The sequence below is a fragment of the Gopherus evgoodei genome, chromosome 12 (assembly GCF_007399415.2).
Source record: "Gopherus evgoodei ecotype Sinaloan lineage chromosome 12, rGopEvg1_v1.p, whole genome shotgun sequence".
NCBI classification, from domain to species: Eukaryota; Metazoa; Chordata; order Testudines; family Testudinidae; genus Gopherus; species Gopherus evgoodei.
In genome coordinates, this window is record NC_044333.1 from 34,489,858 (window position 1) to 34,513,655 (window position 23,798).

The 23,798-nt window shown below is 40.6% G+C and overlaps 1 protein-coding gene across 1 annotated transcript in view; it reads left to right on the forward strand.

The window, feature by feature from the left end:
* CDH13 (cadherin 13) overlaps positions 1 to 23,798 on the forward strand; it is a 749,109-nt gene that overhangs the window by 274,674 nt on the left and 450,637 nt on the right. The window contains exon 4 of the mRNA XM_030581605.1: positions 14,179 to 14,298. Coding sequence (XP_030437465.1) covers positions 14,179 to 14,298 — 120 coding nt within the window. The remainder of the gene's footprint in view (positions 1 to 14,178; positions 14,299 to 23,798) is intronic.

The following is a 23,798-nucleotide window of genomic DNA, read 5'->3' on the forward strand; positions in this document are numbered from 1 at the left end:
AATACTTCCTCACCAAGGAACATGGCCAACTAATGCAGAGAGTTTGAAGGCAACTCCTTAATTCAGAGATTTAGATGGCCAGATTTTCTCGCCGGATTACAACATCTTTGTGCTACTGGGAATCCAGTAACAAATACCAAGATAATTCTCTGTTGGGCAAAGGAGATTAGCCTGTTATTTGCACCATAGAAGGACCTTGTGCCTTTGTCCTCTTTTTCCAGCATTGGAGGTGGGATGGGACTTGTTGTAAGTCAATTTACTACCACGTTCTTCCTTTCTGGAAGCAGCTTCAAGTTGCATGAAGGTTAAGGCTGATCCAAAGACTCAGGGAGCAAGAACTGGCTCCTGACACCTTCACCTCCTCTTTTGTGAGGAGCATATGTAGCCCATAGATCTTGATCACGGCTGCTGAGTGCAGAAAATGTGAGAGATGACATAGTCAATGTATCTGTCTTACAAAAATTGATAAAGTGGATATAAAACGCATACAGGACAGAGGTCAAGGAAGCTTTTGAGACAGAAAATATATTCATTGACAGTACATTAATGTACATTGGTATTATGCAAGATCCCAAACAAGGGTTTAAGTGAGAAATTTGATGAGTAGGTAGTCCAGCTATCTTGACCATGTTCTCTGCTATTGGACATTAACAGTTATTTGCAAAAGAAATTTCATTTGAAAACAGAGCAACACGGTTACTTAGAAAAGTACATTTTCAGAAGCCTTAGGACCCGGTAACTTTTTGGCATAGATTATTACATCCCATATGTTTAAAAAAGTAAAGGTTTAGGAGTGCAAGGACTGATTCATTTAGCCTAATAGGGGGTCTACAAGCAGTGACATATTATGTGACTTCTGATAGTGTTGGCACTCATGGTTACTATAAGAACAGACTGTTTCAGCTTTTGTGTAGTGATCAAGAAAGGTTCACCTAAGAAAGACTTCAGATTTTAGAACAAGACAGGTGCTAAATCCATCCCTTGGCTTATCCATGTGTTTGCAGCTGGAGTTCATTAACTTGTCAACACCCCTTCCTTTCTGAGAAGCATAGTGACATGCAAAAGATGACGTGCAAATTAGTATCAGTGTTCCTCTTTGCTACTGTGTTGACTGGGCCACAATGCAGATTAAGAGGAGAAAAATGTAAGAATATTGTTAATATGCCATTCTTATAAGCATGTGAATCCCACAGTTAATTCATAATGATTCTTACTCTCATTACAGAAGTGTAGACTTTTGGACTTGGGGGCTGTAGTTTGAGCTCTGAGACCCCCCACACCTTGCAGGATCCTAAAGCCCAGACTCCAGCCTAAGCCTGAACGTGTACACCACAGTTGAACAGCCCTTAGCCCAAGTCCCACGAGCCTGAGTCAGGTGGCACAGGCCAGCCATGGGCTTCTAATTGCAGTGTAGACATACCCTAAAATGCTCTAAAATCTGTATACTTACTCAGGTTGTCTTGAAATTTGCTTTGCCTCCTGGGGATGCTGAGTAGGGTTAGCTAACTAAATTTAGGGAAGAGGACCTCTAAAATCTAGTGTTGTTTCCAAGTCTGAGGATTTAAAATGACATCAAGTTTAATAATATCTTGAATAATAACTGTGGCAACAGTTTGAGTATATAATTTATTTCATACAAGAGCTACATACCATATCACATAATCACGTAGTCTTCTCTTTAAAAAATTGCATATCCTGCTAGCATTGCATTATGTCCTCAGACAGATTCTCTTTGTGAAATACTGTACACTACACAGATGAAGGATAATCCTTTTCACACATTTCAAGGTGTCAGAATCCTTTAACACCCAATTATTTAGGTGAATCAAGGCCAGAGAAGACTGAGAGTTAATCCAGAAGGACCTACAAAACTAGGTAATTGGGCAACATGATAGCAAATGAAATTTGCCATAGACGAGTACAAAGTAACGGTAATGCACGTTGGAAGGAACAATTTAAACTATTCATATACACTGATAGATCCTGAATTACTTATTGCATTGCAAGAAAAAATGCTCTAGGAGATGTTTGAACAGCCCAGGGAAGACACATGCTCAGTAAGGGGTGAATTCCTAAATCCTAATTTGGACCCCTAAATAAAATAGCCTTATTTTCAAAATTGCTGAGCACATATCTATTCATGGGGTCCACTTATTTGGCCTCCCAGAACCACAGTATGTGAGCACCTTATAATCATTAGCATATTTATTCTTACAAACCTCCTGTGATACCGCAACCCCCATTTTACAGATGGGAAACCAAGGCACAGAGAGATGAATGGCTGGCCCAAGGTTGTACAGGAACCTTTGGTGGAGCAAAGAATTGAACCTGGCTCTCCTAAGTCCTAGCTTAGTGCACTAACCAGTGGACCATCCTTCCTTTCCAAGCAAGCCACTGAAGTGAGCAGGAAGTATGGGGTGCTCAGCACTTTTGAAAATCCCATCTCCTTTTAAATGGCATAGTTTATATGATTCCACTGACCAGAAACCCAGTGTAGCTGGCACATGACCACTGTTACAGTCTAGGAATCCTCACAGAGTTGCTCAACAGGTTGTGTGCAGACTTGGAAAAGACTGGATTGACCTTGCCCTTAGTTAATTAATTTGCACAAAGCCTCTCTGCTTAGAATTTGTGCAGGTGGTGACTATTTTACTCTAGAAGGCCACTCATTTAAAAGGCAACACATGTAGATTAGAAAAGAAATGTTTTTATGTAACCATGACTGCCACATGGGTCAGATTTCACCCATCAGTTAGAATGGTGCATGATGTTGTGCAGGGTTAAAATTACAATGACTATCAAACCTCATGTTTCATGGTAAAAGATCACTAAGCTACAGCCAGGAACTCTAGCTCAATTACATACATGCATTTAGGCTTCCATCTTCTGAGACATTCAGTGATGACCACTGTCAGGAACATGATGCCAGATGATATTGTTCACTGATATGTTCTAGTAGGGCAATTATTTTATTCCTGATTCTTGATAGTGTCAGATCCACACTATGAATACCCTAAATTATACTTTATTTGCAGTATGCAAGTAAGGGGGCCTTCTGGATTCTACATCTAATAAAGAATTGACTGGGATCCCATCCTCTAGAAAAGGCTGGTTATTCTCCTCTGCATCTTCCATGTCTGTATGGGAAGATTCTTCCAAAAGGGGTGAGATTTGACCCAAAATAGGTGGACCTAGCTCCAAACAACACTAACTTCTATTATACGCACAGAAAAAGTTAGATTTTGAGGTAAAAATGAATATAAATTAATGCTAATCTTGGATAGAATCAAGTGCTGTTAGGTATAACAATGGCAATAATTTGAGAGTTAGCTTTGTACATATGAATATTCACCATCTCTTACCTAAATTAGGATCCACATAAAAACTCTTGCATTCAGAAAAATTATATGGCTCTTTTTTATATTCTCTTTGAGAACTTTCCATCTGTAGTCTAGTAAATGGATTATAAACAGAGTAGTCCTAATTCTTCACCATCTACATTACCATTACCATTGGTGTGCCCTTGTTGCCAAGAAGGTTAAGAGCATACTGGGCTGCTTTAGTAGGATCATTGCCAGCAGATTGAGGGGAAGTGATTATTCCCCTTTATTTTGCACTAGTGAGGCCACATCTGGAGTATTGAATCCAGTTTTGGACCCCCTAAAACAGAAAGGATATGGACAATTTGGAGAGAGTCCAGCAGAGGGTAACAAAAATAAGTCATGTTCCCCAGCCCCCTAATGAGGAGAGGCTGATGGAACGGGGCTTATTTAGTCTGCAGAAGAGAAGAGTGAGGGGGGGATTTGATAGCAGCCTTCTACTACCTGAAGGGGAGTTCCAAAGAGGATGGAGCTAGGCTGTTTTCAGTGGTGGCAGGTGGCAGAACAGGGAGCAATGGTCTCAAATTGCAGTGGGGAGGTCTAGGTTGGATATTTGGAAACACTATTTCACTGCGAGGGTGGTGAAGCACTAGAATGGGTTACCTAGGGTGGTGGTGGAATCTCCATCCTTAGAGGTTTTTAAGGCCTGGCTTGACAAAGCCCTGTCTGGGATGATTTATTTAGAGTTGGGCCTACTTTGAGCAGGGGGTTGGACTAGATGACCTCCTGAGGTCTCTTCCAGTCCTAATCTTCTTTTATGATTCTTTAATTACATCGATGTGAGTCCTTTGCCTTCAGCTGAGTCACTGGTACAAAACTGATGTAATGCAATGGAGAATCAGGTCCAATATTTTCATGTTTGACAGATGCAGTCTGGCTTGGGTATCATTGTGACTATGTAGGAGGAATCTGTACCCAGGGCACTTGTCAACACTCATCCTTGTTTGTATCTCACAACTGAATTAAGCTCTTAGGATCAAGCTGATAATGCCAGTTAATTAATTTGGACTGAGTAGAAGAAATAAGGACCAAGTTGTGAAGCAGATCTGTATAGTAACCTTTCAGCTCTTTAGGCCCCAGTTCAAATCTGGCTTGGAAAAGGAGGAATTTGGCCACAGCCTTGTTTTAACTGGGCATTTTGTCTTCTTCACAGACCACCACTTCACTTGTTAGTACTGGCAGCCTCTGCTTAGGAAAAGCACAGAACTGTAATAGCAGGGGAAACTTAAACTTTTTTTAGAATATCATTCATATATAGTAGAGTACTGGAAAGCCTCCTGTCTCTGTGGCATGATGTGCAGTCCACAGCAAATGTGTGCAAACTCCCCCGCATTCTTACTCTGCAGTCTAATGCAGCACATTGTCACGGCACCGAGAAAGAGCTGACTTCCCTCTCCACTTTGTACAATGCATTTTCTGGTGTAGGATAATGGCAAATTTTGCAAAAGAGTACCTACTTAGCCATTAAATGGGAGAAGAGAGATTGGAAATCAGATCTGTGTGCCCAAAACTGTTTTCAGTTGAAAGAGCATATGAATTAGTGTTGTATTTTAAAACAGGCCACTCAAATTCAAAATTCAAAATGACAGAATTGGGAGATTGGATACTTCAAAGCTTGGAAATAGAGTACAAGGAGCCTGCTCCTCTGCTGCCTTGCTTATGGAGCTACTTGCACTGTGTAAAGTGGATTTAAAATGCTACTATTCTGTTTTACACACACTGTTGCACTGGCATGAATGACTGCCCAAGGTACAGAATAACAGAATGAAGCCCCAAATATATGATCTCTAGTTTGTTATCTGTATGAAGGCTATTCTGTGGCTTGTATCAGTAGCTCAGTCCAGTTTCCAGTGGATCTTATAAACAAATTGGAAAACTAGGGGTTAGGGATAGAAGGATGGGAGGAAACAGCTCCTATTTATCTGCCAAAAGCCAAAGGAGAGTATGTATTGGTATTTCTCTATCTGGCTTAGAGAAGAGTTGCTCGGAAGAGTTCCTCCCTCAGTCTTGGCTCATGAAGTCCAGAATCCACCAAGATTGTTGACGTTTTGGGGTTGCCAATACTGGCACTGGGGGACTGGAGGTGAAAAAGGGAGACAGAAGAAGGGTGAAGATAGGGAAGCTGGGGAGAGGCAAAGTAAAAAAGGATGTTGATGGGCAAAGGAAGCGTGTGCCAAGGTGATTGACAGAGAAAAGTAGGCATCTTGGGGAGCAGAGGACATCAGTTTAGAGTAACTTTGGCTGCTGAACAATATTGACTGACTCTGACCTTGCAGGAGCAAAATGAAGGGGGTGTCAAGGTTCTGGGCAACTGAATTTGTATTCCTGGTCTGTGTTCCACCAAGGACACCCTCTTTTGGCCTCAGATATTAGCCATCACCACTTTTAGGTGGTGACCTGCATCTCACTCCCTCCTGACTGTGGGTTTTAAGGCTGCACAGCTCCCTGCCTTACAGTGCAATAACTCCAGCAAGCCAGTCTGCCCAATGGCCACCGCTTGCAGTTTGCTTTCTCTCTCTGAAAAGGCTATGACCAGTGTATTGCCGCAATGACAAGTTACCACATGGCGGCTCCTAAGCAAGCACGTTTATTCTTAAAGTAAAAGCATTCCAGTGAAATCATATTAAAACTATCAAAGAATCTGTATGCATGCTACAGTCTGAACAGCGGTGTCCTCTCACTCCAAACTAGGTTTTAGTCCTTCAAAACCCACAACTGAGTTTTTCCAGTGGTTGCAAATTCATCCATTTTAGTTCCAGATCCAGAATGAAAGATGGGCAGTCCAGCCACTATTTGGGCTTTTGATCTTGGCCTTCTGTAACAGGTAATCAGCAGACAATGCCTGTCTCCATACCTTCAAAAGGCTGGGATTTTGCATAACCAGAGTTGAGAATTTGCATTAACCTCTCCCCAGGAATTCCCCAGGAAATCCGTTTAACTCGTGTCCCAAAAGTCTACTTGTCTGGCACCTTTTCAAGATAGTCTTTTGAACTCTCAGGTCTCACATCTATCACATCTCCCCCATAGAGAGGTTATGTACAGTCCCAGCCCACAATAATATATACACTTATGGCAATTCCCTGCAATACTTTGTTGTATTATCTGTCCCAGAGGGATATTAGAAGAAGGAGAAAAGGCTGAGGTTAAGGGTGGGAGGATCATGGTGCTTTCATGTGAAAAAAGTGGGGGGGGCAAGGGGGAGATTCAGTTGAAGGAGTAGAGGCAGTGTTTATGGGAAGAGGGTAAAGAGAGGTGGGGAGTCTGGGGGGGGATGGCAAGGAGGATGGGGATATTTGAGGGGAAAGTAGGGAGACCTAAGGCTGTTTGTGAAGAGCTTGGAGGTTGGAGGGAAAGGAAAGGGAAGGTTAAGAGGCTTGTGCGGAGTGAGAAGAAAAACTGAACATTTGTTGGGAGGGGGAGGCAGGCATGTTCGGGGAACGAGGGATGTTGAGCCTTTTGGGGGATGCAGGGAAAATAGGGGACTTGCACTGCAACTATATACATGATTTGTACATACAGTATTATTGCTTTAGGGTACCGTGTAATTGCTTTGCATATCATAGTCATAATGGAATGAGTTCTGTGGTGGATGAGCAATACAGAACATACCTGTACAAGGTGTTAGGGATCAGGGATAAAAAACTATGCTAGCTGCCCTGCAGCAAAGAGAGAGCTGCTTTACAAGCCATGCAGGACCACACATGCTATGAAAAAAAGGAAATCGAACAGTATGCCTGGTCAGATGGTCTTTCAGATAGAAAAGAGTTTTCTGTATCAGGAAGTGTCCCTATTCTCCAGGGATGGAACGCTGGAATAACTTGCTCATGGCCACTATTACAACTCCCATGCAATTTGTGAACCCATTGGCCATATCTATATGCTACTACCCTGACCCCCCTCCCCACCCCATTCTCCCATGGAAAGAGGTTGCTCTCTGGTGTACAAGAACCTGAGGAGTTCTCTGTGCAACACCCTCTCTTTCCAAAGTGAAAATGGGGATATTTGGAATCATAGAATAGAATAATAGAATATCAAGGTTGGAAGGGACCTCAGGAGCTCATCTAGTCCAATCCCCTGCTCAAAGCAGGACCAATCCCCAACTAAATCATTCCAGCCAGGGCTTTGTCAAGCCTGACCTTAAAATCCTCTAAGGAAGGAGATTCCCCCACCTCCCTATGTAACCCATTCCATTACAGTGGGGCTAAGCAGAAGCTGCAGGATTTAGTCCTTAGAATGTATTCAGAGAAGAAGGATGGGGTGATGACGCATGAGGGAAGTTCTGAAATGCATTCAACATCACCTTTTCTTCATCATGGAGGGAGTTCCAATGGAGAAGAAATAATCCTTTATTAGTAATTTTTGGGTTGCAGGAAAAATTTAGTCAAACAGCCTCATCTGATGACAAGAAATCATCTGATGGCAAACAAATCACTATATGCACGTTTTCTAAGGCTACTTACAGATCCAAACACTTCAGTTTGAGAAACCCTCACAATCTTTTGATGCGACGGTAAAGAGAAATTGTGCTGGAGAAAAATCTCCATTTATTAGACAAAGTACCTTCGTGATCTGTGCATTGTTATATTTTATTGCGCAAACTGCATTAGGGCAGTGAGTATAAAGAAAATTACTCTGTTTATTTACAATACGGTTGAACGCACTGAGGATCTCAAGGTTTTGGGGCATCTTTAGTGGCACTGAATTTTCCAGGATGTCAGATCAATACACTATATTGAGGTGAGCGCCTGCCTTCCGCTATAAAAACAACTTGTTTCTGTCTGCTTCACACCAGTGGAGATTATTTTTCATAGTGATGAGTAATGTGAGTTACTAATGTGTCCAGGTGAAACTTGAGACATAAGGTCAAAACAGCAGTTTTCCTGAAGCCCATATTTTCCAATATTATCTGACATGTGCAGTCAGCCAGAGCCTAATCAGTTGTTTATCTATGAAGGGGTACCTCATTATATTTAATGAGCAGTGTGCAGCCAATGTGAGAATTCTTGCTAGAGGGGTGATTCAATATGGTTCTAATGAAAATACACCCACTACAGTAAATAATGATGGGGGAAAAAAATGAGAATGTTCATTTAAAGTAATATTTCTTTGTCATTTCTGGATTAGTCCCAGAATAAGTAACTCCCGTGGTTAATGAGTGTGGAAAGGGAAAGTTAATGGCATTCAGTCATTATCAGCTTTGACTTAGAAATACTTTTTGCTGACAAAGAATAAGGTGAGCCTTCAGATAAATTAGTTATACTTGAATGTAGGCAGAAGATTTTTTTACATCATGCCTCAGAATGCATAAGTCCAAGATAATAATAAAGCAAATAATTCTACAATGCAGAAATTAAATGGTTTTCTCTGGAATAGTCTTGGGTATTCATATATACAGTTAAAATAGGAAGCTGTACTTTTTTGCTATTTTTAATGCATTTATAAAATTATTATTTACAAGGGTACTAAAATAATGTAAAATAAAACATATTTGTTACCCTTCAAGAAGGCTAAAAAATCCAATACCCTATAAAAAATGATAGTCACTCATTAAATAAACAATTATTAAATCTGCAGTCAGAGATGTCATGCATTGGTGAGAAGTCAATGAATTGATCAACTTGGGCAAGCTGAAATCTGGCTATGTATGTAACACTTATAATAGTAAAATCACTCAGGCAATAAAATCCACTTTTACCCTAACAATTTCCAGATGCTGCCCCATTGTGCATACTTCAGAAACCTTGAAGCCTGTATATTGAAAGATAGATGATTCTCCCTAGTATACTGAATTCTAGTTAGATTTATGTTTTTAAAGTATACAATGCAATTTGGATGGTGGGATTTACAAGGAATGAAGAGAGAGAGTATTTATGACCCAGTGTCTCTGTATCACTGGCCTCTCAAATTCTTAATTTTATTAATTGATGTAATGATTTATTTAAACAGCTGTTCTTTAACTCATTTATGAAGTGCTCATGAACACTGTTAGGTCTTTCCAGAGTATTAATAATAAATGCCGGTGTTTTGACGCTTTGGTAAACATTTTGAAAATTTACTATCAATACTGTTGATGGTAACCATCAGGTGGTGCTGGTGATTATTATAATCTGTATTTACAGCACTTAAAACACATTAAATAAATCAAACACCCTCTTTGAAATACAGTAGATAAAGGGTAAAGAGAGACTATATCTCCCAACACTGAGATGCAGCCACCTCCAGCTGCTCTTTTACACACAGCCATGCTACACAACAGAATGCCATATTAAATTGCAATTTCTGGAAGGGGGGCGGGCAGGTTGCTTGCAGTAAAAAATAAATTCACTTTGTTTATTTTTTTTGTAATGGAACCTGCTATTGACCCAGCTTTACACCATCAAACCTAATTTATAAAAAACAACTAAATGACAAGAAACACAAGTGTTTTCCTGGTCACCAATAATAGGTTACAGATTGCCACTCCAGTGGTATTTCCAACCCTTATTGTGACAAATCGATGAGTGTTCAGCCATGTGACTTATTCCCCTGACAAGTTCTAATGAAGTTTTCTCTGCCAAGAGTAATGGTGCCTGTTACTGGAAAGTGCTAGGCTATTTATTCAAATTTTCAAGAGGTATTAAGTCCTCAAAGGGACCCTTACCAAAGGGGTGGGGGGGTGGAAGCTGAGTTGAGAATTCTCAAGGGAACTAAGGACGTCTGAACCTGTGTAACATCCTACATTAGGTAGACTTGACCTCTATCAACTCAAGGTCATTGCAGTTATTCAGATGAGTCTTTTTTTTTTCCTTTAGCACATGCCTAAATGTTAGAAAAATGAATCTACTCCGTGCTTGATGCTTGCTTAATGTGACTAGGAAATTAAATTCAATTACTGGTATTGTATCTAAAAATGGCACTCAGTAAAGTGAAAGGCCTGGTGCAAAGCTTGTGGTAAGTCAGATAGTCAAGTGAGAGTTGGATGCCGACCTGATTTTTCCATTGTCTAGGGAGACAGTAGCTGTATCCTTGTAAGTGACTAGGCAAAATATTTCTTTCAAAAAGTTTAAAAATAAATAATGCTAATTCCACCCCCTACTCCCTTGTTTATTGAAAAGGAGAAACATAACAAAGAAAAACATTGTAACACAATTTCCATGCTAAGTGTAAATGAAGTTAAGACTGCCACCTTTTAAACAGGATGGCAGATGTGAGGTTGAACCCTTTCAACAGCTACTTGTGATTAACTCCTTTGCACTAACATTGTGGGAATCTTTCCATCAGGGCTGGCTCCAGGCACCAGCAAAGGAAGTAGATGCCTAGGGCGGCCAATAGAAAGGGGTAGCATTCTGTCCGGTATTGGGGTGGCTCTTCGGCGACTGCTCCAGCTCTCTGCTTTAGAATTTGGCGGCAATCCGGCGGCGTCTCTTCGTCTTCGGTGGGCACTCAATTGGATTTTCCTTTCTTTTCTTTCTTTCCTTCTTTTCTTTTCCACTGCTTGGGATGGAAAAAAAACTGGAGCCGGCCCTGCTTTCCATTGCCTTTATTAAGTTGAATTGTATCACTGGAGCTGCCTGGCCCAATCCTAGCAATGCATTCTGCACAAACAGCATGAAGAAAGCTTGAGTCATATTGTTTAATTGGTAACTACTCGCCAGTCATCAGTGGCAGGGTTTTGCTTCTATAGTTTCTGTAACAAAATCATATTGCTGAGACAGCATTTTTAGTTTGGGCACAGCCTACTAAGAGATGTTTATATTGTAATGCAGTAATAATATTAAAGTGATATTGAGACAGTAGCTTACAATGTTATTAAAAGGTGTAACTTTTGCCATTTGAAATGATTTGATAATTTTGCATTGTGCTCCAGGAAATGAAAAAGGTGAACCCAGCTATTGTGATTACATATATAAAGTACAGGCCTGACAGTGTGCATTGAAGTCAGTGCAACTCTTTTCTGTGACTTCATTTGATCAGGCTGTGTGTAAACACAGAATTCTCAAAATCTGGGTTTCCGTGTTTGTATTGGTCACCAACAAGTCAGCATTTGCCAACTGCTACTGCACAGTGTTATGACATACCATAATTTCCCCTTTTTCTTAGAAAAGGAAATAATTGTGGTAACTGGGCTCTATATATAGAGATAGAGACATCTTAATGGTGGCCAATACAGAATTCTTCAGCTTCCCTTTTCTTTTTCTGCTTCTGTTTACGTGAACTTGATAGTGATATATATAGGCTACTATCTTAATTAGTCATATCTGCATGGTGGGTGAAATGTACCCCTATGCAGAGGGGCAAGCATCCCTTTAATTTCAGTAGATGACAAGAAAGAGAATAGTCACCACTAAAAAGTCAACAATCAGATGTAAGTGGTGCATAGTCATCTGCAGAGGGATGAAATGTACTCTATATGAGTATTCAGACATTTCTGACTGAACTATCAAAGCCCCATCGCACCCTACACTGGACTCATTGTAAAACCCTGGAAGAATTCTTCATTGTTCCAATATCTCGCTCAGAATGCGGAGGTGAGGTCTTCTCATCTTCCTACCCCCTTTGACACCTCCAACACTTTGTGATGATAAATGTGGACTGAGGTAGTGACCATTTGCATAATCTTTGGCTTTTTGCAAGTGGGGAACAATCTGGAAAAGATTAATGATCAATTGTGGGGAAAATTTATGACTTAATTGTCCCTGACTCAAGTCTTCCAGTACTAATGGAAATGAGTTCCAGATAGAGCTAGTCCTAATTTGTATTGGTAGCAAAAGTAGACATAAGACACCGTGATACAGCATGGTACTAGATATTGCCTGGCTGTTCCTGAATACTGATCATGCCTTTGAGTGGTGTGCATCTGGAAATGCCTCCCACTGAACAAGCACACAGGGATCTATACTACAGGCAGGGATCAATTTCTGTTGCCTTGTTCCTTTGCAAAGGCATTTTGGTAGTTTCTTCTTCAATATAATGTAGTCCTTCATGAGCTCAGAGAGGTTTGTGAGACTAGGGGTATGTCTACACTACCCGCTGGATTGGTGGGTAGTGATTGATCTATTGGGGATCGATTTATTGCATCTAGTGTAGACACGATAAAATCGATCCCCAATAGCTCTGCTGTTGACTCCAGAACTCCACCGTGGCGAGAGGCAGAAGCGAAGTCGATGGGGGGAGCGGCAGCAGTCAACTCACCGCTGTCCTCGCGGCCAGGTAAATCAACCGAAGATACGCCGACTTCAGCTATGCTATTTACATAGCTGAAGTTGCGTATCTTAGGTCGACTCCCCACCTCCCCAGTGTAGACCTAGCCTAGGAGTCAGCATGGATCAAAGTTGTTATCACTGTAGTTCTATTTGTGCCAAGCTGAACTAAAAGAACCTTTTCATTTTAGACATATCAACATTCATTCCTTGTCACGCTCCTCAACCATGTCACACAGACACATGGCAGCCTAAACTCCTGCCTGTATTTACAGCAGAAGTGACTTTGGGTAGAATTCAGCTTTTTTTTATTTTGACATTCCCGTGTCTTTGTCTTCAACTTTCTCATGAATTTTTATTAAGCAAAACTCTTTTGGGAGAGAAATTGAAAGACAAAACAAAAACACGGACAGAAGTGTCTTACAGACTGAAAGACTAGAGCGAGGTGGCAATGCACGAGGGATGGACAGGAAAATTATATTATTAGGATGGGCCTCACAGTAATGAAAGCTGAAAACAGATTCTCTTGATCGTTCTTCCTCCTCTTTGACTTCAGAAGGATTAGAGTTGTATGTTGCAGGCTTGCGTTTCCCCTGATTTCTGTTCATTGTCAAATTTGAAAACTGATACTAAAACCGATCGAGGCAACAATTTTCAGTTACTGCAGACTGTATCTTAGACAGAGGCACCTAGCATGATAGCGGCAGGAACAGCTCGTTGTTGGTTGTTGACACACACACATCGTGCCTTTTAGAAAGCTTATTTGCAGAATTGCAAAGGTGTTGCATCAACCACTTTTGAAATGCATCCACCTCTGGTGGGGTATAATGCAGCAGTTATTGTAACAACACCCATACACAGCAGTCTGGGTCCAGAAGGGAGGGGAAAAGTAGAATGTAATTACCCCTGCTGAACTTTACCTAGAGTCCTTCAGGGATATAGCTACTATGATCACGCAAAACTGTCATGGGATCTTTAATGACCATAAATTATCATAAAATTACTTCACTTTCACAACTGATCCCCCAATCAACATCTTAAATACATGGAAATTGCTTAGCACTAGGGTTGGAGGATTGATTCTACCTGACTCGGATGGAAATGTGATACTAGTAGGATTAACCAGCACCAACACCAACTCCACCAGTATGTTTGTTTACCTGCAGGTCTCCTATCCAAGCACTTAGCTGGCCAGACCTCATTTAGTTTTTAAAATTTAACACGTTCATCAGCTAGGAAGGTAGCAAAGTCAGAGGTGGAGATTTATAGAGCCATTGTGGTTGCTTTCAAGCTAGGCCGGTTTTTCTACTTAGGCTGAGTTAGGCTACAGGAATGCAAGATGAACAGTGCATGCATAAATCATTATTGGCATCATCATAAATGGAATGATCCTGAAGATCAGACTGAATAGTTTAAAGATAATCTTCATTAATCACAAAACTGGTTCGAGTCTTGAACTAACAATACTCTTCCTGCTAATGAGGGTTGAGAGAATGTATTAGCAATGTCCTGGCACCTGGAATTTTTAATTCAGAAATTAAGATCTATGCAATGGGGATAATAAATTCATGCTGTCCTGGAGGTCTTGGATAATTACTTCCCTCATTTTTCTTTTTTAGGAAATCTTTAAGATTGAAGATGGCAGTCTTGGAATTCTAAGACAAAAAAGAGCCATTGTGGCAACACCAATATTAATTCCAGAAAATCAGAGACCGCCATTCCCCAGAGCCGTGGGCCGGGTAAGTCTTGACAAAACATAGCATCAAATTGTGATATTAAATAATTCATCCATTTCTCTTCGGTTTTTATAGAGCATCTATCACAGCGGTAGATATATGCTGGACAAAATCAAAGAGCATGGAAGCCAGACAGAAAGAGGTGTTTTCTCTCTCTTTCCTCTTGGGACAAAGGAGCATTATTTTGATGTGTATAGGATTTTTACTTTAACAGGATCAGTTCTTGTAAAATGGGTTTATCAGAGTGGTATGTTTTTAACCATGGCACGAATTTCACAGTAATAATCACCTAACAAATGTGCTTGTCCAGTATTGATGTCCACATGACAAGTCATGAAGTTCCATTCGAGAACAGTACATTCCCTCAGGAGTATAGGATTGGATATCTGGTGTCTGGTTTTGTTTTTAATTGAGGCTATAGCAACCAAAAACTGACATGCACACAAGGCTTTTGGACTCCTTTAATCAATCAACAGTACCCAAAGACCATGTGTGGCTGGTGGCTTTTTTGTTTAGATCTGTCAAAAACAAGACCCTATTTTGTTTCTCTGTAAACACACGTACACACACTCACCCCTGCAGTTCTTATGCATAGATTTTTCTCAACTGCGCACATATAACTTGCATGTCCAGTTGGCAGTATTGCTCATATAGCCACAATAATTAAATATACAAATGAATCATGTAGGCATCATTTGTTGTAATTGCCTGGGCATATTTTGCAAATGGCCATTTCTGAAACATGGGCTGGTAACGGGGTCAGCATCCACCTCTTGCAAGCGCCCCCTTCTGGTCTGGTGTGTCTGTGTTCTTTCAGTTCTGGTGATCCCTTTTGGTGGTCCTCAGGCAGTTTTTTCCAAGCTTCCTCCCTGGAGACACTATCTTCCTATGGCCCTCCCCAAGCTCAGTTCTTACTCAGTTTCTGCAGCCAGCCAGGAGCTCTCTCAATGCTCCCCCAGTCCCTGCTAGCAAACCGTCTTTGGCTCAGTCCTAGCAGGCAGCCAGAAGCCTCTCACTCCCTTGGTCCCTGCCAACGGACTGTCTTTGGACCTGCTGCTCTTCCAACCAGGCATGTAGTCATTTTTTTTCTCCAGCTCCAAGCAGCACCTAATTGCTGCTCTATTCTGCAGTTCCTTTTATATGGTCCTCCTGGCCCCCTGACTGGCTGTTCCAGTGTCCCCTCTCGGTACTTACTCACAACCAGTCTAGGCTGCTTGGAGGACCTCTCCACTGCTCCTTTTCTGGGATGGGTGTGGCAGAACCCTGAGTCCTCCAGCATTTTATCATCTTCCCTGCCCTTACCCCTCACACTGATACAAAACAGATCTCACCAGAAGTAGTCCTCTCTTTTGGGGCAGACTTGAATTTTTTTTTTTTTAAGTACAGGTCTTGTTTAATTGTGAAAAATCCGCCATGACTAAGCTTTTTCTTGTTTGTTTAAAATACTGAATTAAGAATTTAGATAACCGGTAACTTGGTAAGAGGCTTTTGAATATGGGCATGATAAATATTTGATATCTTAATATCTACATGGTGCAGCAATGTGTGGCAAGGATGTGAGATTTTTAAAGTGCGCAGATTGTTCCATGTAGACCCTGCTCGTGTGTACTAAAAGTTCCCTAGTGTGCTTTAACATAGTGCTGTTTCAAACAGAAGATATGAACTGTAGAGTTCTCAGATGTGAGTGATTGAGACAAACAAGAAAGCTATTTTATATATAGATCTGGTAGGTAGAGGTTTGGTTTGTTTTTTTAAATGTATTAATTCACTTTCATATTAAATATGAAGGGCAGGCCATTTGAGCTGTCTCACATAGGCTGTATATGTATCTATTACAAAACCCTTTATCTTCTAGTAATATATTTTAAAGAGAAATCTCTTTGTTCCTTTCCATAAACTGCAGTCTTCACTAACAGATGGTTCCCAAGTCACAAAATTCAGATGCTGATCTGGATTTCAATCCTCTGAGAATTTGATTCAGCCCTTACAGAAATAGAGCCCAGTCTTGAAATTCAGATCTGAATCCAGGCTCCAATCCTGACTCCCCTCTTCTTTTGGAAGCAGTTGAGTTAGTCTCTGCTTTTGATATGATGTACATTTAACTGGCAACTCCATTCCAGCACTAAAAAAGTCAGTGATGTTTCCCCTTGAATCTCCACAAAAGGTTATTATTAGTGACAGATTATTCTAGAGCAGAAATAATAGCCAAGACTTATCATTGTAAAACAAAAACATTACCAGATAAATAGCTGGGATGAACAAATGAACTACTGCTGCGTCACATCCAGCCTCAATATGCTAATCCATAGAACATCCTTTTATGAATGAATAAAATAGATTGGGGGTCTTAATCCTGAATTAAATATAGTCTAATTTCTAGCATATTTTCATTCATTAATCATACGTGGCACAATCTCTTGGTTGTAAAACAAATCATATTTTGCTGACTCATGTTACCGTAAAATACGTCAGTGTTTGAGAATAGCTAGTGAAGGAGGGAAAGCTCGTGGGCCATGGTTTAGGTCAAGGTTCCAAAATTAGTTTAAGTTGCAAACTTTTCTTTCTGGTAATTGAAGCCCATGTTATTTTCCAGGGCAATTCAATTTTTTTGCCAGCTTTTGTGACCCACATTTACAGGGAGGCCTGTGCTCTGTATTAGGAACAGAAGGAGCCCTAAAAAGCTCAGTTGTTATAATTGTCTGGTACGTACATAGGCCATGGAGCCAGGATAGCCATCTGGGCCACAGTCTTTGTCCTAGCCAAAGTTCAGTGGCGCTGTGATCCTGTGTACCACTCAAACTTAGAAGGGTAAGTGTAGGGGCTCAGAGGCTGCTTGGTAAAGAGGAAGAGGAGAGGTAAACTGCAACATGAGTGGAACAGGCACACCATAAGGAAGCTGGATCAAAGGTGGCTATACTGACTTTCACAGAGTCTAACTTCTTATCTGAAGTGTTAAAATCTAGGGAATAAGAATTCAGTTTATTTTACTATTCCATTAATTCCCAAGTCTTTCAATATACCATTAAGGCTAGCTGATTGTCGTGTAGTGAGTTGCATGTCATGAGAAACTAGTCTGAAGTTCACCATCTCACCTTATGTAGGTCTCCAAACAACTGCCAAATAATACCACCATTCAAAGTAGGGAGATAGAGGTAAGAACATTTCTGTCCTATTGCCAAGCTGTCAATCCATATAGTATCCCAGCAGCTTGATAGTAGTATTTATTATTATTTGTATTACTATCACTTTGTTGACTGGGAGGCCGTTTCAGGACATTTAGTTGCCAATTTGGCGACATTCATTGTGCTTATGCATGTAGCAGGGGAGACCACAAGCAGGTTCTCATCTCCTCCACTATCTCCATATGAAAGAAGAAGACTATTTGTATTATCATAGCACCTAAGAGACCTGGGCATTGACCAGGACCTTATTATGCTAGAACAAAGAGACAGTCCATGCCCCAAAGACAAGACATGGATACAGACAGGTGAGAGAGTACAAGGAAACAAGACAATATCGGTTAACATGATCAGCAGTGGCATCAGCACGCTGGCTGCCTCGGTGTTGTCAAGTGTTTGGTAGGCATCACGGAAAAGGAGAGTTTAAAGAGTGTTTTGAATGAGCAAAATGTATTAGAAACAGTAACTGGAAACAATATTGATTGCACTGCTCCATGTCTTGAACAACGCTAATGAGTGATTTCAAGCTAATGGGATAAATTACTTCACAGCTCGTTGCAAAAATTCACTGGAATCTATAGTTATGGCTAAACAGCAGTTCTAATGTGGATGCCTAAATTTAGAACAGGAATCCATACTAAGGCACGTGAATATTACCCTGATTTTCAGCTGTGCTAAGCATCTGCCCCTGCCATGTAAGGTGGTAAGAACCACAAATGCTCAGCACCTTTGAATACTGGGGCACTTATCTAAAAACACTTAAATGTAGGTTTTCAGTTGGAGTCTATGCATAGGCATGGGAAATACGTGTGTGTGTGTGGGAGGGGGATGCTGCAGCACACCCAGGTTTTATGTGGGCCACTGGCCCCACGCCCAGGCCTCCACTCCCAAGTTGGGGGCTTGGGTCCCAGGCGCCAGCCCTGGCTGGCCCACTTCCCTGCCACTGGCCCTGTGCCCAGGGCCCCACACCCAGGGCTCTGCTCTTGGGGTGCTGGCCCTGCTCCTTGGCCACTGGCCCCTTGCCTGAGGCTCCACTCCTGGCCCTGTGCCTGCCCCCAGCCTTTCCCCTTTACTTTTGCATGGGTTCCCCCGTCGGAGACATATCACTGCCCCCCCCCGCAGCAGGGGATGGGAGTGGTGGTCATGGACAGAGGTAAGAGGGCTGGCTTTCAGCACCCCCACTATTAAAAGTGTTCCAGCACCACTGAGTCTGTGATATTTTGGGACCACCCAGGCCATTAAGGGGTTCTGTCACTGCCTGCCCTGTAGCTTCAGGGTGCCTTGGTGTGGTAAAGTGATGGTTCAGATCTCTAACACTAGTAGCCTGCCCACGAGCATAAGGCCTCATCCTGGCTTCCACTAGCCTAGTTATTCCTTGCAGAGTGATGGCGTCTAATTTAAGTACCAGGGTCTGAACATTTTTGCCCCAGTCTGATTTGAAAACAAAATTGATTTTGTACATTTCTTTGAAGATGCAGAAAAAAATATCAGCAGTGTTTGAAATAAAGAGTATATGAAATATTCCAGAACAGCAGCAGATGAATTGCAGGAATGTACTTAATAAAACATTGTAAATAAAGGATACATTTTAAAAAAAGCTCTAATTCTTAAACTATTGGTGGTGGGGAAGGAAATTTGTATCCTTACATATTTTTCCAAATGCAATAAGAGTCAATGCTGACAATGAAAGCATTTGATTTTATTTCCTTTTTGGATGCCTTGCTCAAACATCTGCATTAGCTATGCTCTTTGGAAAAATGTCAACATTGGAGAAGCATTTCTGGCAGAAAATCATGGAGAAGTTGAATTTACATTCCTGTTACAAATCATGAGCAAACCTCAGGAAGCCTGGTGTTCTGATTAAGCTACAAATTCTTATTGTGAGCAGCTTGATGAGTTCTGAAAATGGAACTTTGAATTTCGCAAGCAGCAGTTTTCTCGTTTTTCTGATTCTTTCTGCTGCTTCTGAGGCTCAGACCTTCCAGGAGAGAGAGACCATAGCATCTGCTACTGCATGAGAACCAGTAGTGAACATACATTCTCTTGTTTCCCCAGCACAGGAGAATAGCTTTAAAATCTAATACAGTCCCCATAGAGTTACAGTAGGCTCAGACAGTACAACCACAGCTATCTGGACCCTTCATCTTCCTTGGTTAGTCCTAGGGGAGGCTGTGGACACTTTTACAGCCACCATCTTCTGCAACTGGTTTTCTGCTCTCAAAACCCATCAGAAATGCTGGATGGAATTTGGCCAACTGTGTGCCCAAGCACCCCATGATGTGGGGACTTGTCCAAATCTTTCTGAATTATCTGGATGTCTTGGGTCTGTAGAACTGGTCCTGAAATGTTACAAGAACATACTTTCTTGTGAGATTTCTGTTCCTTTCTTGTTTCTAGACATACTCCTTTCTTGGCCGGACTTAAACCTGAAGTTCAAGGCATGAGGGAAAAAGAGAAAATACTTAAATAAATGTTTTCTCATTTCAACAGTTGTCTACTTTTGATTTGTGGTTTGGGATGTTTAATCTTTTATTAAAAATTGGTCACTATATATATATATATATATATATTATAGGATACAGAAAGGACATTTTATTTAAATGCATAGGTGCTGCATATGTACTACATTTTGGTAACCGTACCCTGTTATATTTGTGTCTCTGCTGGTAGAAATCTCAGAAGGAAGGGGAACAACAAAATTCAAAGCAAGCATGTACAGCCTGGGTGTAATAAAAACATAATATTGAATGTTATTGAATTTGCTCCTTATAAGGATGAACACGGCTGACTCAATCGAAAAAATGTTATAATGAATTATAGTTCAGAGCCCCGAGAAGAAAAAATGAATTAGTTCTAACTCTATGCAATCATTTTCAGAACGCTTCCTACTTTGGAAAGTCACTAGCAGGATTTGTGCCTGAAACAAAAGTGTGGTTAACAAATGGTGTTTATGATAACAGGGAACAAAGAAAGAAAAGCTTCTTGTCACAAACTATAATGTTTGTATGACTGCAGCTATGGCCGTGATCCAAATGTGACTTGGGGCAGACATGGGCTGCCCAAATCACCTGCCAGCTGGTTAGAGGCTATTCTTTTGGTGAGGCGGTTGCACTTAGAGCTACCCATGCTGTTGTTTCTGGTTGCTGTTGTTTTAATGTCTGATGTGGCTTTACCTATGGTTAAGAAAAGAAAGGAACCTGATTAACTATAGATGGGTATAGAAGCACCATATGTTATATTATGAAGATGATCAAGGAATAGTATGCAGGCTCTTATTAACAATATTCTCATCTGCAGTTTACAATGCTGATGTTACTGTGTTGTCATTTACTATAGAACAGGGGCAGGCAACCTATGGCATGAGTGCTGAAGGCGGCATACAAGCTGATTTTCAGCGGCACTCACACTGTCCAGGTCCTGGCCACCGGTCCGGGGGGGCTCTGCATTTTAATTTAATTTTAAATGAAGCTTCTTAAATATTTTAAAAACCTTATTTACTTTACATACAACAATACTTTAGTTATATATTATAGACTTATAGAAAGAGACCTACAAACATTAAAATGTATTACTGGCACGCAAACCCTTAAATTAGAGTGAATAAATGAAGACTCGGCACATCACTTCTGAAAGGTTGCTGAACCCTGCTATAGAAGATTGTTGTATTTCCTTCTTCAGGAGAAGACACAATTCACACAAAAAAGCCCATTCCTCATAAAAATGCTGTCATCCCTTATAACACACTGTCGAGGATGTAATAAAACAGATATCAAAAACAGTCTGAAAAATAAAAGGCCACTGTTATGCTTTTTAGACTTTTCCGCTTCTTCATTCAGTCATGCTGGATTTTTATAAACGCCATTCTCTCTTATAGCCCTGCCCGTATCCCACATCTGTCTGCCAACAAAATTGAGGATCACCACTTGATTCAAACTGTCACTAGCAACCTAATGTTTTTTTAATTAGCCAGGATTGCAGCTGACTTGACTGTCCATTCGGAGTGAAGAGAGTGCAGCGTTCCTGCTGATGATACTGTATATGAATAAAAGGAATCGAGAACCAAGAATGCTCCCTTAAGTACAGAACCACAAGGGCAAATCAGAAAACAAAACACCAGGGGCCTTCCCTTTGTGACAATCCGTGATCACAATGACAATGTTTTGCTTTAATCTTTCTGTTCCTACCGTTTACAAGTGGTGTGTTGTTTTCTTGGCTCGGTAAAATGTCCAGGACAGTGACGTAATCTCAGATGCCCCTAGCTCTTGCTGCTCATCACACTGACAAGAACGTTTTGCTATACACTCCTACCGCTGACCCTCCCTTGTTCCTTCCAACTGCTCCATCAGCACATCTGTTTAGTTTATTTGGCTGCCCTGACTAACCAGTTTATATTTCTGGCCCACTCTAATTTTGTGCTTCCTAAAGAAGCACATGGCTGCATGGACATAATAAGGACAGAAGGCAACAGCCAAACTCCTTGCTGTACCTTGGATGGGAGCAGGACAAATAGCACAAAACAGGAGAGTCAGGGGAAAATAATTTTATTTCAGTTTTAAAAAATCATAACGTAGGGAACTACAAGGGTTTGAGGACAATATTCATTAAGCATCAGTGAAATTTTGGGAGTCAAAACAGGGAGGAGATGGAGATGGAAACTTGTCACTTTTTAAAAAAAAATGTTAATTCAATTTGTAGCCTAACAAAGCAATAAATGTAGAGATCCCACTAAATAACATTCTATTCCCATTCTGTCTGCTTAGGAACAGGATTATTGTCCTGTCAACTGAGAACCCCTTCCTTAGTATCTCTTAATTAAATAACGATCATACCTGTACTCTGCATTTATGATGAGGATTGTGGTGGTTTGGCAGATCCTGTGCTTGTGCACACTAGCCTGCATTCCTAAGGGAATACAGTGAGATTAAAATATTTTAATACTCTTGGCAACACAAGCCTCTGTGTCCAGATGGTCTGGGCTACACATGTTGACTGTTATTGATATGTTTCTTCTTGCTCTTGATGATACAAGTGCAGGGATATTATATTCAATTTTTTGGTCTCCCTTCATATGTTACTCTTCCAATTTTTGTCCACATCAAGCGAAATGAAGTATGAAGCAGCAGGACATACAATTCTGCTTTAATTACACTGATGGGTTATTTGTCAGTGCTCCATAAAATGATGGATATTTATTCTATGACAAACTAAGAATGGTGGTTCTATTTACTTAGTGATTTCCTCTTGTCAGCCTTTAACAGTAATGGTACATTGTATGATCCTTTTATTTGGAGTGTGACTATTCTACTAATAAGGAGCTCAGGGTCTAAAGAAAATAGTCACAAGTGGCCAGTTTTCTGGACATGCTGCTAAGCCGTTGCAGAAGAAATACTCTGGAAGGTGAGTGTTTTGTCTGGACTGGATCTAGGCATTTGCTGTTGATCCTACTTACTCATGGAGGAATTGAGAGTCCATAATGTTGTTATATGAATTTTTAGGTAAATTTCTTATGAGAATGTGTATTTTGTTTCAAGGGTGCCTAGAAGATGGACTGCTTGCTTTGCAATTGAATGATGATCTTATTTACACATGAATAAAGCACTGATACATCAAGGTTCTTCATCACGTGCCTAACTTTTAGCACAGGAGCAGTGCCATTGGGACAGTTTAGTTTGGGCCTAAATGACTTGCTGAAGATGTAGTTTGAAATCTGAGATCAGATTCATGAGGTGTCATAAGGGGACAACCAGCTCTACTGACTTGACTAAAATTGTGCCCATTCACTTCAGTTCTTGATGATGTGAGCAGTCCTCCAATAAAATAAAGGCTTTCCATGCTAATACATTTTAAACTGACATTTTAGTTTTCAGTAAAGGATTTATATTTGATGTCCCAACAAATCCATTAAGTCAAAAACAGCACTCCAGCCGTATCTGGTTTTCTGAAGGGCTCTCTAAACTGTCTTCCTGTTTAAAATATTGGTAGTCACATAAACAATTCCAGTGAGATATATTCCATTTAAACTAACAGAGTCCTGGTGAAAAGTCTTGTTAAAACAGTTATGTTTACTTAAAATGTTTCAGAAGAATCAAAGTTGAGCAGTTAGCATCAGACAGTTTGGAAAACTAATTGTTACAATTAACAATAATTCACCTTCAGTTTTCAATATTTTTGTGACAGTAATAAGGAGAAAAGACTATTTAAGGAATACTTTCTAATCTAGTTACCATAGTTACAAGTTTGGTTGGAGATACATTAGCTCTATGCCAATGATGGAATTAAATTTTCTTCCCAATATTGAAACACCCAGGACCTAATTTCCTGTAG